We start from the raw sequence: 17,501 nt of genomic DNA on the forward strand, positions 1-17,501 counted from the left end.
CATAATTTTTACATTTTTTTTTTAAATTTTATTGAATGAAAGCAAAAAATGTCGGAAATAGCATGAAATTTTAGAATAAGTTTAGATTTGTTCGAGTTGGTCATCTTTGGCACGAATTATGACCTTCAAACGGACAATAAAACCGTCATATGCTGCCCGAATGTTGCTTTGCGGTAATTTGGCCCATTCCCGGGGAAGCGTTTGCTTGAGGTGATCGACACTTTGGTATTTTTTAGTGCCAACCTTCCTTTCCAAAATACTCCAGACACAATAGTCCACCGGATTGGTATACGGAGATTTTGGTGGCCATTGTGCGCTGAAAATGAAGCGAGGAACTTCATTTTGTAATCATTCCTTGGTGACGCGTGCTGATTGCGATGTTGCTGAGTTCTGTTGGAATGTCCAAGGTCTGCAGCCAAAATGTATGCGTGTCCAAGGCTTTAGTACACCCTCCAGAATATTTACACGATAATATTCTGCATTTATTCTGATGCCACGGTCGATTAATACGAGCGGAGAGCGACCATCGGCTGTTATGGCGGCCCAACCAACTGGTGGTCAACCGAAGTTGCACATCTTCAGCTGATCTCTTTGGCAAGTAAACACGATCATTTTGTTAGTTTACAAACTGCTGGACAACGAATGTTTTCTAATCGGAAAAACCAAATTCGGCAGTTCACCACTTTCGGCCAAGCGAAGCAACTCTTTAGCTCTTTTGAGTCTATTTTCTTTCTGTTGCGGTGTACAAGAACTTCCACTTTTTGGAATTTCAATGGCTTTACCCCGAGCTCATGTTTCAATATTTGCCGAATGGAATATTGCGATATATTCAGCTCACGAGCCATTTTTCGGCCACTGCGACGTGGGGTTCGATCAAGTCGCTTCTTTATTTTTCGAACCATTTCTGCTGATGTTGCTGTTTTCTTCCGTCCACTTCCCACTTCCTTGACGTCAGGCTATGCTACCAGTATCACGGTAACGAGCGATGGTACGAGACACAAAAGATTTATTCACATTTAAATGCTGGAGTGCTCTAACGATATCCACTCAAAGACCTAAAATGGCAAAGACTGGACAAAATGCATTTTGAGCAAATGGTTTGTGTCTGCAATATATAAAGTAACACCTCATGACAGTAACATGTTAATATAAAAACCACAATTATAGAAACGAACGACAAATAGAAACTTGAAAAGTCCAAAATTTTGGTTGCAATATTCTATTCCATAGACCTTTCCAAAAATTTGCATATTGCCATAGCGTTTTAAATCAGTTAACATTGGTAACTATGTTTTTATGATATCGTAACAACAGACAAAGACATAGAAGCATAAAGATGGCAGAGTCAAAATATGGCAACCCTGTGAAAATACCACTGTTGTTATGATATCATAACAACATAGTTACCAATGTTAAGCGATTTAAACCGCTAAGGCAATATGTAATTAATTGAGAAACTCTATGGAATAGAATTTTGAAATCATATTTATGGATCTTTCGAACTTTTATTTGTCTTTTTTTTTGATAAATGTCATGAGCTGTTATCCTAGATGGTATAGACACAAACCATTTTTCCGCCACTTTTTTCTTTTGCTCATTCTGTTTATATTTTTTCCACTATTCAGTTATATCTTTAGATTCTTCGCTTCAATAACTTTTGATATCACTTAAATATATAGTGTTAATTTAAATCAAATTAGTGTTAGTTTTTAATTATTTATACGTAATTCGGAGTCGTAAAACAAAACAGCTGTTCCATATGAAAGGCTGGCCACCGAAGAGATTTATAACAGAAGAAAGCGCGATAAGAGATAAGCTATTGGGACCTGCTGCCAGTATTGAACTTAAATCGCATTGAAAGAATGCAAAAACAAAAAATGACATGAAAATCCCCTTTTCATCTTATCACATTACGCAGAGATAATAATGGGCCACAGCGATTTATACACACGTAAAAAATGTTTTCAAATCTGCAAAATCGAAAGCTATAAATTGCCATAAATCGCAAATAGAATAGTTTAATCATTTTAAAATCGTACAATTGTGCAGTAACGTTTTGGAACAACATGTTCAAGTTTAAAGCCGTGTGGGCCTTTGTGGCTCTTTACATGGCATTGTCGTGGGGCAATGTCGATGCCCAACATAATCCTCACTGGTGGAGTGGCCGCAATACAATTGTACATCTCTTCGAATGGAAATGGAATGATATTGCCCGAGAATGTGAAGAATTCCTGGCTCCGCATGGATTTGCTGGCGTCCAGGTTTCTCCTGTGTCGGAAAACGTCATCGTTCACAATCGCCCGTGGTGGGAACGTTATCAACCGTTGTCCTACAAGCTGATCACACGTTCCGGTAACGAACAAGAATTCGCCGATATGTGTCGTCGCTGTAATGCTGTTGGTATTCGAATTTATGTTGATGTCATTCTAAATCACATGGCTGCCGATCAAGGACAAACTGCTACGGGCACTGCTGGCTCACTATCTGAACCCGGTTTGAAGGTGTATCCTGCTGTACCCTATTCAGGCATGGATTTCCATGAAACCTGTGACATTTGGGACTGGAATGATCGCTATCAGGTGCAAAACTGTGAATTGGTTGGCCTCAAGGATTTGGATCAGAGCAAAGAATGGGTCCGTGACCGTTTGGTTGAGTTTTTGGATCATTTGGTGGAGTTGGGTGTTGCTGGTTTCCGTGTCGATGCTGCCAAGCACATGAGGGCTGATGATTTGAAGGTAAGGGGAGAAAGAAACGTGTTTTCATAGAGATATAGTGCCCTCAGGAGTTCTTTATTAAATATTGAAGCGGGCATAGCCTCAGGGCTGTATTTATGTAATTTTACGAAGGTGTTCTACCTCCTTATTGTACCATGCACACAACAATAAATTATACTTTTCAGATGAAAATAGGGCTCGCTGTAATCGAAAAAGTACATATGTACTTTGCTCATGTATTTCAGAACTGAAAATTAGTACATGCATCACACGATGTGTGCAACTTCTACGTATGAAAACATTTGACACTACATATGTAAAAAACGTTTCGTCTGATAGAGCCTGAAGGCAGTAAAATAATTCTTCTTCGTATCTGCACCTTAAAAATCACCTATGTTTCTCTAAAAGAAGATATTCTAAAGAACTTCTATACTTAAAATAAGGTGTTATGTAGGTCTGATCAAGCACTTTTTGGAAGCACTTCTTCAATTTTGTAATTTTTTACCTACTTATAAACTTGCTTTCCCTTCTTTTTCCAGATCATTTACAATCGTGTACGCAATTTGAACACCAATCATGGTTTTGCTGCCAATGCCCGTCCTTTCATCTACCAGGAGGTTATTGATCATGGCCATGAGACCATCAGCAAATATGAATACAATCAATTGGGCGCCGTGACAGAGTTTAGATTTTCCGAAGAAATTGGACGTGCCTTCCGAGGTGGAAATCAACTGAAATGGTTGGTAACATGGGGTCCAGAATGGGGCTTCCTGCCCAGTGAGCATGCTTTGGTATTTGTCGACAATCATGACAATCAGCGCGATGGCGGCCATGTTCTGACATACAAACAACCGAAACAATATAAAATGGCTACTGCCTTTGGATTGGCCTATCCTTATGGCATTAGTCGTGTCATGTCTTCGTTCGATTTCAGCGATCGTGACCAGCCACCACCACAGACAGCTGATGGTGTTATTATTTCGCCGGTATTTGATGCCACCACGGGTGCCTGTACCAATGGTTGGGTGTGCGAACATCGTTGGCGCCAGATCTACAATATGATTGAATTCAAAAATGTGGCCGGTGATGCAGGCCTCAATGATTGGTGGGATAATGGCGATAATCAAATTGCCTTCTGTCGTGGCGACAGAGCTTTTGTAGCCTTCAATGGCAATTCGTATGATTTGGATGAACGTTTGATGACCTGCTTGGCGCCCGGCACCTATTGTGATGTTATTTCTGGTGCTAAAGTTAATGGTCGCTGTACGGGCAAATCGGTGGAAGTTGAATTGTTGGGTTATGCCCAAATTAAAATAGGAGCCGGTGAAGATGATGGTGTTCTGGCCATACATAAAAATTCGAAATTGTAAAAGAGAGATAAATAAAGTTGGAGAATGCAAGTTTTTTTTCTAGATATTCTGCAGAGGTTTTTCGTCGAAATAAAGGTGCAAATGCATAGAAGGCTTTTTAAGGGTTCAAGTCATCGGTTGGTTTTTTCGTAGGGAAAACGGAGTTTTAGGTTGACTTAGTTTGATTTTGGTCCTAGGATCCTTTGTTCTTTTCCGAAGAAGAAGCCAGTCAAAAAAGGCGATTTATTTATTCTCAACTAAACAAAGAAGTTTTAGGTTGATTCAGTTCAATTATGGTCAAAAAAGTCTTTAATATATCCCCACCATATGACTTTCCAAAGACGTAGGAGACCTTGTGGAGGTCTCCTATGGATATAAAACTATTAAAGTTCTATTAAAGTTCTCTTTCTTTAAGACCTTCAAGTGAACTTCGAAGGATAAATAGAGACCGCAATATAACGTTTATTTGAAATAAATTATTTTATTATTTGCATTTTTTTAACACTTGAAACCGAGGTCACTTTAAGGCACCATTTTTGGCCGGAAAAGAAATTTGTGTAAACTCGATCTAAGAACACCTACTCGCAGACACAGGGATGCATTTTATATTACGTCACTTCTCCGATAAGTCAAATCAATACAAACTTGATTCTGGCAGCACTTTTCCTGGCTCAAATAGTTGTGAACTTTATTATTTTAAAATTATCTCAATCGCATGTAATCAAACGATAAGGGTTTTACATATGTAGTGTCAAATTTCCCATATGTAGAAATTGCACACATCATGGACATGGACTACATTTCACTCCTATTTTCATCGGAAAAATATAATTTAATCAAAAGTGTCGATTGTTTGTTGTGTGAAATATATAAAATTAAAATTTGCGGTAAAAAATTATATAAAATATAATCACAATGTAACCAAAGGAAATAGAGAATCATATGCAAGTGTGTGATACCGAGAACTATGAGTCACATATAAAATGGTAATTTTGACATACACACGGAAATACACCTGTCGTGACATATATATTAAACCTTTATAGTTTGATAACAGCTTAACACATTTATTTGTAACACTTGTACAATTAAGTAGTTAATCTCATTTCCTAAAAAAAAACATTTAAATGTAACTATATAGAAAATAGTTTTTCATCTCTGATTAGTGTATATACATAAAGGTGAGAAAGTATAAAAAAGGCTTCTTTAGTAAGGTGAGAATACAAAAAAAAGCTTTTTTGGTTGGCTTAAGTCACCAGCTGACTTCTTCGTAGAGGAACAAATGAATTTTAGGTTGACTTAGTTCGATTTTGGCCCCACGCTCCTTCGATCTTTTACAAAGAAGCCCGCCGATGACTGACATAAGTCATTTATGTTTTCGACTATAATGGGAAGTACATCTTGGAATTTGGCAACAATATTACCTCTTTGTCTTCAATTCAATTTGGTTGAGCAAACTAAAACTCTATTTATATTTTTCCCCAGTTAAAAAACAAAAACAAGTAAAAAATCAGTGAAGATGAGAATACATGAAACGCTTCTTTGTCTGGCTTACGTGATCGGCTGGCTTCTTCGTAGAGACAGTCATCAAAATTCCAGGGTTCCGTTATATGGGGACTATACGATATCGTGAACCGATATAGCCCATCTTTGATCTTGATCTGCCTGCAAAAAACTGATCTGTGCAAAATTTTAGCTTCCTATCTTTATTCGTTTAGACTCTAGCGTGATTACAACAAACGGACGGGAGGACGGATGGACAGGCCTAATTCGTCTTAGAATTTTACGCTGATCAAGAATATATACTTAGTTATGTCTAAAATTATTATTTCGTTGAGTTACAAACCGAATGACGAACTTAATATACCCTCCAAACTATGTATGGTGGATATTATAAAAAAAAACTTTGAAATAAAGCTGTAAAATAGTCAAAACAAGTTGTAATATGCCTCCTGGTATTTGGGTTTTTGAAGATTTTAGCTACATCATTCAGCGGAATTGTATTAAATTTCGTATTTGAAGTTTGTAATGGGTAATACCCTGGTACAAAAAGGAGGTAGAACAGTTTCGTAAAACTACAGAAATACAGCCCTGAGGCTATGCCTGCTTCCTGTCATATTTGCTTGCAACAAGTTGTTTTCATTTATTCAATATTTTTCCTCATTTTTAAAATCAGTTAACAGCGGGAAAGTGAATGAAATGCTCGGACCTTCTTTATTTTCTTCTTTATAATCTAAACAGTTCTATCTTTCAATTCCATGACAAAATTGCCGAATAGCTTTAATGAGCGTATGACAATTTACGCGTCTTCCAATCATTGATTTTAAAAATATTGTGTTTTTGTTTTTCAAAACAATAAATACATACACAAAATTGGCAGAAGTCGGGCACACTTAGAAAAAGAATTGTAATCAGCTGGAAGCTTTACCTTGCATTTTTAATGTTCCATGGTTGTGACTCCTTTTCCTGCCTATAAGTTAGCAACTCCGTTCAGTCATAAAACAATCCGACTTACCATTCAGTGTGAACTACCCTTAAAGTTGGTTTACACTTTGAACATAAAACACATGTTAAACACATGTTAAAATTTAATAAGACATTTGTTCTTTTTATTTTTTTGTTGGTTCTCTTATATTTAATAAATATACATATATAACTTTGTAATCTGTTTATCTTTAAATAGTAGTAATAATGATAATAATATAAATATTAACTCCTCTCCCAGTATTTTTTTGTAACAAATCAGTATGTCATTAAGCTCAAACAATCCAAGCTTTACAATTACAATTACCTTGTTTTAACAAACTTTTTTTTGTTTTTGACAATTATGTTGAAATATTTAAAATATATTTTTTTATATAAAACATTTAAATATATATAAATAAAGTAGTATATTTATTTGGCTGTAGTTGTGTTTTAATATTGGTAGAGTAATCCTTAGATAAAACTGCAAATAGAAAAAGTTTTACATAAAGAAATTAATTGAATTTTCTCCAGAGAATAAAAAGAGATTTTTTTTACAAAACTGTATCTGTGTTGAAGCGTACACGATGCGGTAGGTTTGTAACAAAAAGCCAAAACGCATTATTGTGATGTGTATTTAAGCTGTTTATATGGTTGTTTTAAATAAAGCTTTAATTACGACTATGTTTAAAATCGCTACCAACTAAAAGCCATATAAAGCATAATTGTTTATTTTTAATAAAAATAATATAAATGAAAATAAAATAACTTTTTCTACTTGCATTCTTTGTTACAATATAAAATATTTAACTATTTTTTGGGGGGATTATTGTTATTTGTTTAACACAAAAAGCCAATAAATATAACAACAAAACAAGCTCTTGTAAAAAATTAACTACTGTTTTTTTTCAAATTTATGGTTTTGTATATTTAAATGCAGTTTTTTTCTGTTTTATTGTAAATATATATTTTTTGGGCAATAAAATAGTTATTTGTTTTGTTTTCATACATTTACTAAAAAGTACGGCCCCATGACCAGCTTTAATAGTTTATTATTCATATATTTTTTTAATAATAAAATTATGTGATTTATTTTTTGTGGATTTATTATACTTTTAAACAAAGTATATAAAAAGCAAGACGATTAAATGATTAATAAAACGAGTAAAATTTGCATCAAATTACGGTATTAAGAGGCAAATTTACACCGACGCCATAATTACGCGTTTTATAGAGGAACGTCGTTTTTTGACGTTTAAACAATGAACGTGACAATCTAAATAACAATTTTTATTAAAATGTTTTCGGTATAAATAAAGTTTAAAGCAGAGAAACAAAAGCAATATTATATTCGTGTGAAAGTTTTTTTCTGGTAAAAGAATAATAAATTGCTCCAGACGAATTTTAATTAGGTCGTACTTAAGCTGGGAATACATAAAGCGCTTATCTGGCTGGCTTAAGTCATCGGCTGGCTTCTTCGGAAATGAACAAAGGAGCATAGGGCCAAAATCGAACTAATTCAACCTAAAACTCCTTTGTTCCTCTACGAAGAAGCCAGCCGATGACTTAAGCCAGCCAAATATGCGCTTTATGTGTTTCCACCCTTACTCCTTATTATGGCACAAGAATACAGGTAGATACATCAACGCCTGGGAACATTGATATGTCAAAAAAATTTAAATGTCTTTTCAAATATAAGTAGATTTTTACATGTTTTCCTATACGACATCATTCATCATTTGCAAATTTAAATAATTTTTCATTCAACATTTTCAATTCCAAAATTGGTTTGACAGTTCATTGTCCCAGCAGGTGTCTCGATGCGTCTACCTATATTGTTCTCCTTCCATATTCTTTTATCGCAAATGCAGTCATGTACCAGTTGTTTCAAATCAAGCTAAAGCCTTAATATGGCAGTACATAAAACTCTTTTTTGTCTTGTTTATGTCAACGACTGGTTTCTTCGGAAAAGAACAAAGAAGCGTAGGGCCAAAATCGAACTATGTCAAGCTAAACCCCCTTTGTTCCTCTACGAAGAATCCACCCTTAAGACCGTCATCTTCGGAGTCTTAGATTTACTTAGTTCCTTTTTTGCCCCACGCTGCTTTGCTCTATTCCGAAGAAATCAGCCGGTCACTTAAGCCAGTCAAAAAATCGTTTTATGTATTCTGACCTTTAGGACATACATAAAGACCTGTTTTACTGTAAAACAACGAAGAAATGTAGGGTGAAAAAGTATAAATTATGGGACGAAATTTAATGGTAAAGGTAGTTTTATGTATTCTCACCTTAGCATATTCAACCTAGATTTCCTTTTTTTTCTTTTATGAAGAAGAAAGCCGATGACTTAAGCTAGTAGAAAATAACCTAAAGGTGAGAGAACATGAACGTCTTTTTTGGCTGACTTAATCCATGGGCTGGCTTCTTTATAAAATAGCAAAGGAGTTTTAGGTTGACTTAGTTCTATTTCGGTCCATAATCTATACTTGCACACCCTATCTTCTTTTGTTTTCTTTTAACAAATCCAGCAAATGACTTAAGCCAGTTAAAAAAGCGTGTTATGTATTCTCACATTTAAGCCATTAAAATAAGCTATTTATTTAGTTGGAGCTTTAATTTGCATTTAAATGATGATAATGTTAATGTGTTTGTGCAACGACAGCAACGAAAAGCAATGGCCGTTCGTACATACCATGGTAGAAGAATATAGGTAGACGCGTCGACACAGCTGCTTGGACAATGAACTGTCAAACCAATTTTGTAATTGAAAATGTTGAATGAAAAACTATTTAAATTTGTAAAAATTGTTGAAAAACGCGAATTATAATAGCCTCCGAATGACGTAGTATAAGAAAGTATATAAAAATCTACTTATATTTGAAAAAATATTTAAATTTTTTTGACATATCAATGCTCCCAAGCGTTGATGCATCTACCTGTATTCTTCTGCCATGGTACATAGATACACATACGTTTGTATGTACATCTATATATATGCATTCATATGTTAAATTACCAACTGAGATTTCATATTTTTTTATAAAACGCTTTATTTAGACTATCAATTCCTTTAGTTATACGTCAAATAAGTGATGAATCTCCGTAAAACATAAAAGCATGTAAAACATAATAACAAATAGGCTTAAACATCAAAATAAGTCACTATTGCATTTTATTCCTTTGAGTGCAGGAATCTTCAATTTGTTAACAATATTCTGTCAAATGTATGTAAAAATGTGATGGAGGACATTTTGCCTAAGAGTGTCTAATTGTATATCAGGTTTGTCTGCGCAAGAATTAAATTCTCCCGAAAAAATTGTCCAGCAACTTCTTTCTCTGAGAGTAAGTACATAAGACGCTTGAAGTCAAGAAATTACAGAGTCGCACTAAAATCTTGCCGTCGTTTTTCATTATAATTTAATATTAATATGTCTAGCCATGACTTCAATCTTTTTATATACTTGCACCTTAAGATAGTTTTATTTTCTCTCCCTGTATTAGTTTGCTATCAATCAGCTGATTTATGTAAACAAAACTATTTGTACATCACACAATATGACAGAATAATACCTGTAGTCGCATCGACACAGCTGCTGGGACAATGAACTGTCAAACAAATTTTGGAATTGAAATTTTTGAATGAAAAATTATTCTAATTTTTAAAAATTATTTAAAATGCTTATCATAACAACCGCCGATTGGTGTTGTATAGGAAAACATAACAAAAATCTACTTTTTCTGAAAAAAACATTTAATTTTTTTTTGACACATCAACATTCCCAAGCGTTGATGCATCTACCGGTATTCTTCTACCATGGAAACATAGCAGGCAGAAATTTGTAATTTTATTAAAAAACTGATCCCAAATATGAAGAATTTTCTATTATACTGTCGAATTGCGCGAAAATATCATGGGTTACGAATCGTGGCGTATGAACATTGTTTAAATTCCAATGAGAACCCTGGTGGAAGAATGCTGGTAGATGCATTAACCCTTGAGAACATTGATATGTCAAAAATATTTAAATTCTTTTTCAAATATAAGTAGATTTTTGAGTTTTCTTATACGACGTCAATCGGAGGTTACTATAATATGCGTTTTTCAACAATTTTTACAAATTTGAATAATTTTTTATTCAAAATTTTCAATTACAAAATTGGTTTGACAGTTTATTGTCCCGTCACTTGTGTCGATGCGTCTACCTATATTCTTCTACCATGATGAGAACATGGTATTATCCCATGTTTACATTTTCCATAGATTAATGCTGTGATTATTTAATAGTATGTTTACATTATAGCTTTTTGCAGGGTTAGCCTTCTTTTTGAGGATTTATTTGACATTTGTACATGTAATGGAATTGATAATTTTAATTCACTGGTTTTACTAAATCCAGTAAACTGTAAACATCCTATAAGTTGTATTTATACAGAAAATGTTTTAAAGCGTTTTTTTAGATTGTCGTACAACATATAATTTAAATGCCGATGTAAAACGGCCATTACTTTTTTAAATGATGGTAGAATTATGAAGGTTACGTCATGCAATCATATGTTAACATTTTTTTTTTTTCAAAATTATTCGTATTATTAATTTTCTAAACGTCTTGCTTCTCAAAGTTCATTAATTATTTAATGATGTGTATTTTGTGTTTGGTAACATTCATTATTTAAACTCTGTATTTATTATTAACAATCATCAGGTATACATATGTTTGTGTTTTAAGTTGCAATTCAGTAAATATATAAACTGTTTATTTTAAACATATCAAATAAAAAAAAAATAATGGCGTGCACTTTGTTCCTGGAGATTTTAAAGGACCACAAGTGGAGTATACACCGTGTTTTTTTGTTGTTGTCATCTTGAAACCCTAAAAAGATTGTCAAGTGTTTGAGAGGGGGGAAATGCCTAGTCCTATTGAAAAAAAAAAAAACTTTCAATATTTATTAATATAGGTTTCCTTTGAATCAAATTTGTTGTATATACAAATATGAAAAATGTGTTTGCTATTTATTTTAAGACATATATTTACTGTTTTTATTATTATTGAGTGAATTTGTACATTTATGTTTTTTTTTTGTTTTTTATTTAATATTGCCAAGAAATATTATTGTTTTTGGGTTTGCATTCTTATCAAATGTTTTTTTTTTGGAGTTTTATATAGTCATAAGATGGCGCTTTAGGTCATTGTTGAAATGCTTAGCTCAAAAACAGCTGTTTTGATTAGTTATTGTTAAGGGTTGTCGTGTATTAAGGAAAATGGTTTGCACTAAAATTGTCAAACAATAGAGGTTAGCAAAGTTATAAATGTAAGAACATACAAGGCCGCAAGAATGGCGAGAGAGATTGGCTCGCAGATTGAGACACCCTTGACTATCTCTGACGCAATTAACCATATAACTCACGACCTGTGGATAGAATGGGCAAATGAGTATAAAGAAAGAGGATTGTCCGGCTCCTCCCATTACTTCACAATCTTCCCTGAAGTCACCAAACGACCATGGTTCCACAATACCACATCTACCCCTTTGGATACAAAAACACTCAACAGAGTTGTCACAAACCACGCCTTTTGCAATGCCACCTTGGAAAGAATGAAAGCAGTTCCTTCTGCCCTCTGTGAAACTTGTTGCACTGAGGAAAATGTCGACCATATCCTATTTCAGTGCCATCGCTTTTCGTCGGAAAGAAATTCTAATCACTATATGCGGAGCTCAAGATCCACTGTGGATTTCATCAACAAACATGGGATTAAAAATCTTCCTGCCATTGCTGAATTTTTGCACAAGATCAAATTTAACTTGTAAACACCTGCTCTAAACATTAACGACCTAGCGGAACCCTCCCGATTGCTTGTTGTGGCGTTATCTGGAAATTGGCCAAGTTTCAACTTTCTAAAACCAAAAAAAAAAAAAAAAAAAAAAAAAAGAACATACAAGACCTCTATCCAAACGTTTCACAATATTTAAAATACCAGAAAGTTTCCATATAAAAATTCAACTTGTCTAAGAATCGAAACCGTAGAGAATCCTAATTTTATTCATAACTTGGTTGTGAGTGACGAAGTCAATTTCCAAGTAAATGTGTTTGTTTACAGGTAAAACTGTTGGATATGGGCTACGAAATGCCCTAGAGTACTTCATCAACGACAATGTGTTTTAGAGGGGATCATTGGCCATATTTTTTTGAAAATTAATAAGGTGTTGAAATGTTCATCACTGGCGATCGATATTGGGTCATGTTGGAAAATTTTGTAAGGCCAGCCATAGAAAACCATTCCAACAGAATGGAGCCACAGCGCTAACTGCGAGGGTTTTTTACGCGACATCTTTGGTGAAAGAATAATTCCGCATAGAAGCAATTTTAATTGGCTTCCACCTTCCTCGGATTTAAACGCTCCAGACTGTTTTCTTTGTGGTTATTTAAATGGAAAATTTATGCTGATAAGCCTAGGACTTTTGAGAAATTAAAAACCAATACTCGAGACGAAATTATCAACATAATACCGGAAATTTTGCGAAAGGTCTTGGAAAATGTGTTGCAAAGAGCACATTTGTAAGAGTCATATCTTTTTTAATAACTAATCTAAAAATATTCGTTATAAATTTACGGAAGTAAAAAAAAAAACAAAAAATAAAAAAAATATCTTAAATAAAAAGTTAGAAGAAATTCACACCACTTCGATCTTTCTGAGCCACCATGTACAAATTCCATATAGCAGACATTGCAAAGATTTTTAATTTCAGCTGATTATTTTGATGTTTTGATCCCTAAAGCCCGACTTATACCAGGACTAAAGGTGAGAATATAAAAGAATTTTTTGGCTGCCTTAAGTTATATTCTCTCTAAAAGAACAAACCTGACCTCATCTAATTTCAGCCGGTAATTGATACTTGTTCACTCTACGCTCATCTGTTTTTTACGAAGAATCCAATAAAAATAGATTTTTATGTATTGTCACCTTAACAGCATCAAGGAAGTTTCCTTAGGACGAAGGGTTAAAAAATAATATTTTTATATGATTAAGCCCAAGAAAAGATGATTAAAATTCGGCTTCCTAAGATATGAAACATATCTTCTTATTTGGTATTTTTGTAAAATATGCCACTCGTCGTACGTAAATACTTTAGATACCAAAGTAATTTTTATTGAGTTCGTTGGAAAAATGAGAGAAATATAGCGGCATTGTAACTGTTTGGACTCTTTGCTCTCCTTGTTAGCTCTTGTTTCTCTTCAAGCTCTCTCTATTGTTTGACATTTTAGAATTTATCTTAGATCGAGGTTTTAACAGGGTTTCAATTATTTTTAACAGACATCTAGATTTCTTAGAAAAATTTGTTAATTAAATTATTTGTTAAAAATATTTATTTTATCTTGCTTTTAATGGGTCAAAAATACTTGTCAAAAATTGTTATCTAAATAAGTTTTGATATATTTTTGTTTTTCCTTTAAGATTTCTAACTACACCTTGAGCTTGAGTTTAGAATCGGGTTGTTTTAGTTGTTTTGATTTAAAAAAGAAATTAAATTATCTCTCTTTGTTTTTGCTTTACGTATTTCAAAATTGAGTGGAAGATTTGAAAGCTGAAAAATTTGAAAGTGTGATATTTTTTCAGTTTTTGTTTTCTCAAATTATAATCCACTTATGAGCATAGGGAATATTTTGTAGATGGTCTTTTACTACCGAAATTTGTGGGAGATCCATCCATGCGTCTTCTATGTGAGGGGTTTTCTGTCGATAGATTGTCTGTAGATCCTTTATGTTAAGAAAACCTCTAAGAGGTCTTCAACGTATGGAAGAACTCTAAAGGATATTGGAGGTCTTATATTTATAAGTGGCATTTGAAAGGTTCTTTGTATGTTTATAAGACCCCGTAAATATATCCTTAAATATCAGGTCTTCCATAAAACACCTACAGAAAATATTCTATCCATAGAGGACACACAGAATAATTACCATCTACAGAAGGTTTTATATTCAAGCAGGGCCTCAAATTTATAGAAGGCAAGCAGAAGACTTTCTATCCGCAGAAAAATTTGATATTTCCCATAAATTCAAAAGGCGATCTTTAACCTTCTGGCAGCCTTCTTTTATCCACCTAACTTCAAACCTCCCTCCCATTCCCTTTAAACACTCTTTCCCGTGGTCTGCAACCGGCGTCGTCTACTGTCACGCCTTCGATACCGATCAATTATACGACTTCTATGCCTCTCCGGACACAATGCCTCCGGTGAGCTATCCACCTTCTTCAGAACTATACGAAACGTGAATGTATGTTTCGGCGAGGCACTAGTAGCCCGCCGTGGTGAGGGCGGATCAAATTCACTACCACTCGAAAATCCCCCACCAATACTACTGCCCACAGCACTTAAAGCCCTCGGTGTGCCATTGGCATAACCTGACGGCGTTGACATGGAACCTGTCGAAAATTGCTGCGTCAAAACTGAACTGGGGCGGGGCTCAAAAATCGAGGCACACCTTTGATCGGTACACAGGAAGGTCTTCACTTCCTCTTCCTTTTGTTTGATGGTCAGGGGGAAATGTTTTTTGGTCGGATCGGCATAGGGACTGCGTTGCGGCAGCTCATGGTGTCCGGCCGACGAGCTGGAATCATAACTATCACGTGAACTATAATTGGAGGAAGTCTGATTGGAGAGGGGACTACGTGCACGTGAAAAGGCACTAAAGGGTGAGATGTGTAGGGATTTGAAGGTTTCGGTTCTCTGCTTTTTGGTCATGGGAAAGTTGGGAGATCTGATGGAGGTGATGCCAAAGATACCACCACCGCCTCCGGCAGAGGTGCCACCGGCACCACCACTGGCCTCGGAGGGGGTGTAATCAAAATGGGTCTCCAGGGACGACTTCCGACCCGGTGACGAATTTGATCTCTGGAAAGTTTCGGCATCCACCAATTCTATTGAGGACTTCCTCAGATCGATGCTTGATTTCTTGCTCTTCTCATCAATGTCGACAATTTCAAAGCTGGAACTTTGATCTTCATAGCTGGTGGACTGATAACGTGATATCTCAAAACTGGTTTCCCGCGAGGAATAGGGACACTCAAAACTAGACTCGGCCCTACTGGACTTGCGGTCACCCTCAACCATTTCAAAACTATCTCCACCCGATTCTAAACGTTGCAAGCTGGCATCCGTATCACCGCCTGGACTGCGTAAAGTTTCCAGGAATGGTGAACGCGGAGGATCGAACGATGAACGCCTTGACGGCGGTACAAACTCGATTGTGGGACACTGCAGCGGTGACTTGTCGGTGGACGAGCCCAAGGCAGCTGCCTCAATGGCTTTTTTGGCAGCCGCCTCGGCATCATCCGTTTCCCGCTTAAGGTCAATCAAATTAACATAGATCGGTTCCTCGGTGTAGCCCTTTAAAATCTCCACCAGTTCGGAACGGAAATCTTCGGGTATTATCAAATCATTTGAGTCCGATTCCCGTTCCTCACTGATACGCGGTTCGATGGGTTCACGACTCTCAGAACGACGCTGAAAGTGATGAACGCTGGCCGTCTGTTCGGTGGTCAGGGAGGAGATTTTCAGAGAATTATTGATCTCCTCCACCAGATTGGCTAACATAATGTCGGTTGAGGGATCCGCGGCATCTTCAGTGTTCTCTTCGTCTTCTTCTTCGCCCTCGCGTTCGTCACCTTTGTTCTGTTCTTCGTGTTTCTTGTCATGCTTGATATAGGATTCACCTACCTTTTCGAAATGGACATTGGCGAACTCGAAGGGAATATCGCTCAACGGTGTGGCCCGGCCTGAGGCACTGCCCTCTTGAACGTTCAAAAGACCACTGCCGAAGGTGCCGGACGAATCATTGCTGGCTCGCTGGGTATCGCTGGAAGAACGCTTCTGCTGCTGTTGCTGCTGATGTTTGTGGGACTTCTCCTCGTCGCGGGCAGATCGACGTAGTTTCAGAGACATTTTGGCATAGTGTGAGAATTTCAGTGACATCTTTGGTTCGAATCCAACTTCGGACATTTGCTTCTGCACAGCACTCTTTGCAGCCGTTGACGATGCGGCCGGACTGGCTGAAAAAGTACTTTGGCGTATGAGCGGTCCCCTAGATGACCCGGACTCGGCTCTGGTAAAAGCATTAGCAAAGCGATTGGTGCGCGTCGAGATGTGCTTGGAGGGCTTGCGCACAAAGGCGAGGATCTCACGCATGACGCTTTTCTTCTCCGACGGTTGTTGCTCCTTGTCGCCGGCACTCTTTGCTTCCGCTTTCTCCTTCTCCTCCCGCTGCTGTTTGAGTTCGGCTTCTCTCTGGCTCTCAGCTGACATGTTGTTGCTCTCGGCCATGCGATAGGTTTCAGCTGGATTGGATACCGTTATGGGAGGTATGGGTCCTATCGGGCTGCGTTTATCGCCACTAAAGTAGATGGGAGTGAAGAGGTTGATGGAAGGCCGTTTGTACCCGGTGGGGGTACGTGCCGGCATGGGTTCTTCCTGCTCGGTGGAGGAATCAAATGTGGAGCGATTGCCATCCTGGACATGGACCGTGGATGTGGGACTACGACTTCGGGCATATTGCCCAAAATCTGTGGGAGCCGCACTGCCAACGGGGGAACGTCTCTCCTGGGTGTGGATGCTAAATGTGGGACTGCGGCTACGTTCTGCAGATGGAGAGCGTACAGTGGGCGAGGCCGTGCCAAAGGTGGGATGTAAAGGTAGTTCATTGGGTGATTTGAGGCGATCATTGGAAATTAGAAGAGGACTACGTCGACCCTGGGGACTGCGATCGTTAAAACCCACTGGACTCTTACGGCCCTGCGATAAAGACAGCGAGCCTGTCATGCTGCCCTTACGTCTATGCGATGCTCTCAAGGTACCCTGTCTTGACAATGTTGTCGGTGTCTTCTGGCTAACACTGCCCGGACTCTTCGACTCAGGATGCGGTAGTATTGGACTTTTGGGTGTATGCGGACTCAAACCCTTATCATTGGCCGCCAACATGGCA

The 17,501-nt window shown here is 36.7% G+C and overlaps 2 protein-coding genes across 2 annotated transcripts; one reads left to right on the forward strand and one right to left on the reverse strand.

Moving 5' to 3' along the window:
• Positions 1-2,012: 2,012 nt before the first annotated feature.
• Positions 2,013-4,114, forward strand: LOC101890748 (alpha-amylase-related protein). Its single transcript, XM_005176929.4, has 2 exons — positions 2,013-2,735; positions 3,254-4,114. The coding sequence occupies exons 1-2, from the start codon at positions 2,067-2,069 to the stop codon at positions 4,082-4,084; spliced, it is 1,500 nt and encodes a 499-aa protein (XP_005176986.2). The 5' UTR covers positions 2,013-2,066; the 3' UTR covers positions 4,085-4,114.
• A 10,539-nt stretch (positions 4,115-14,653) lies between these two features.
• Positions 14,654-17,497, reverse strand: LOC131803633 (serine-enriched protein-like). Its single transcript, XM_059125061.1, has one exon. It carries the CDS (start codon positions 17,495-17,497, stop codon positions 14,654-14,656), a length of 2,844 nt encoding a protein of 947 aa, XP_058981044.1.
• Positions 17,498-17,501: the final 4 nt, after the last annotated feature.

Source organism: Musca domestica, unplaced genomic scaffold (genome assembly GCF_030504385.1).
Source record: "Musca domestica strain aabys unplaced genomic scaffold, Musca_domestica.polishedcontigs.V.1.1 31, whole genome shotgun sequence".
Lineage (NCBI taxonomy): Eukaryota > Metazoa > Arthropoda > Insecta > Diptera > Muscidae > Musca > Musca domestica.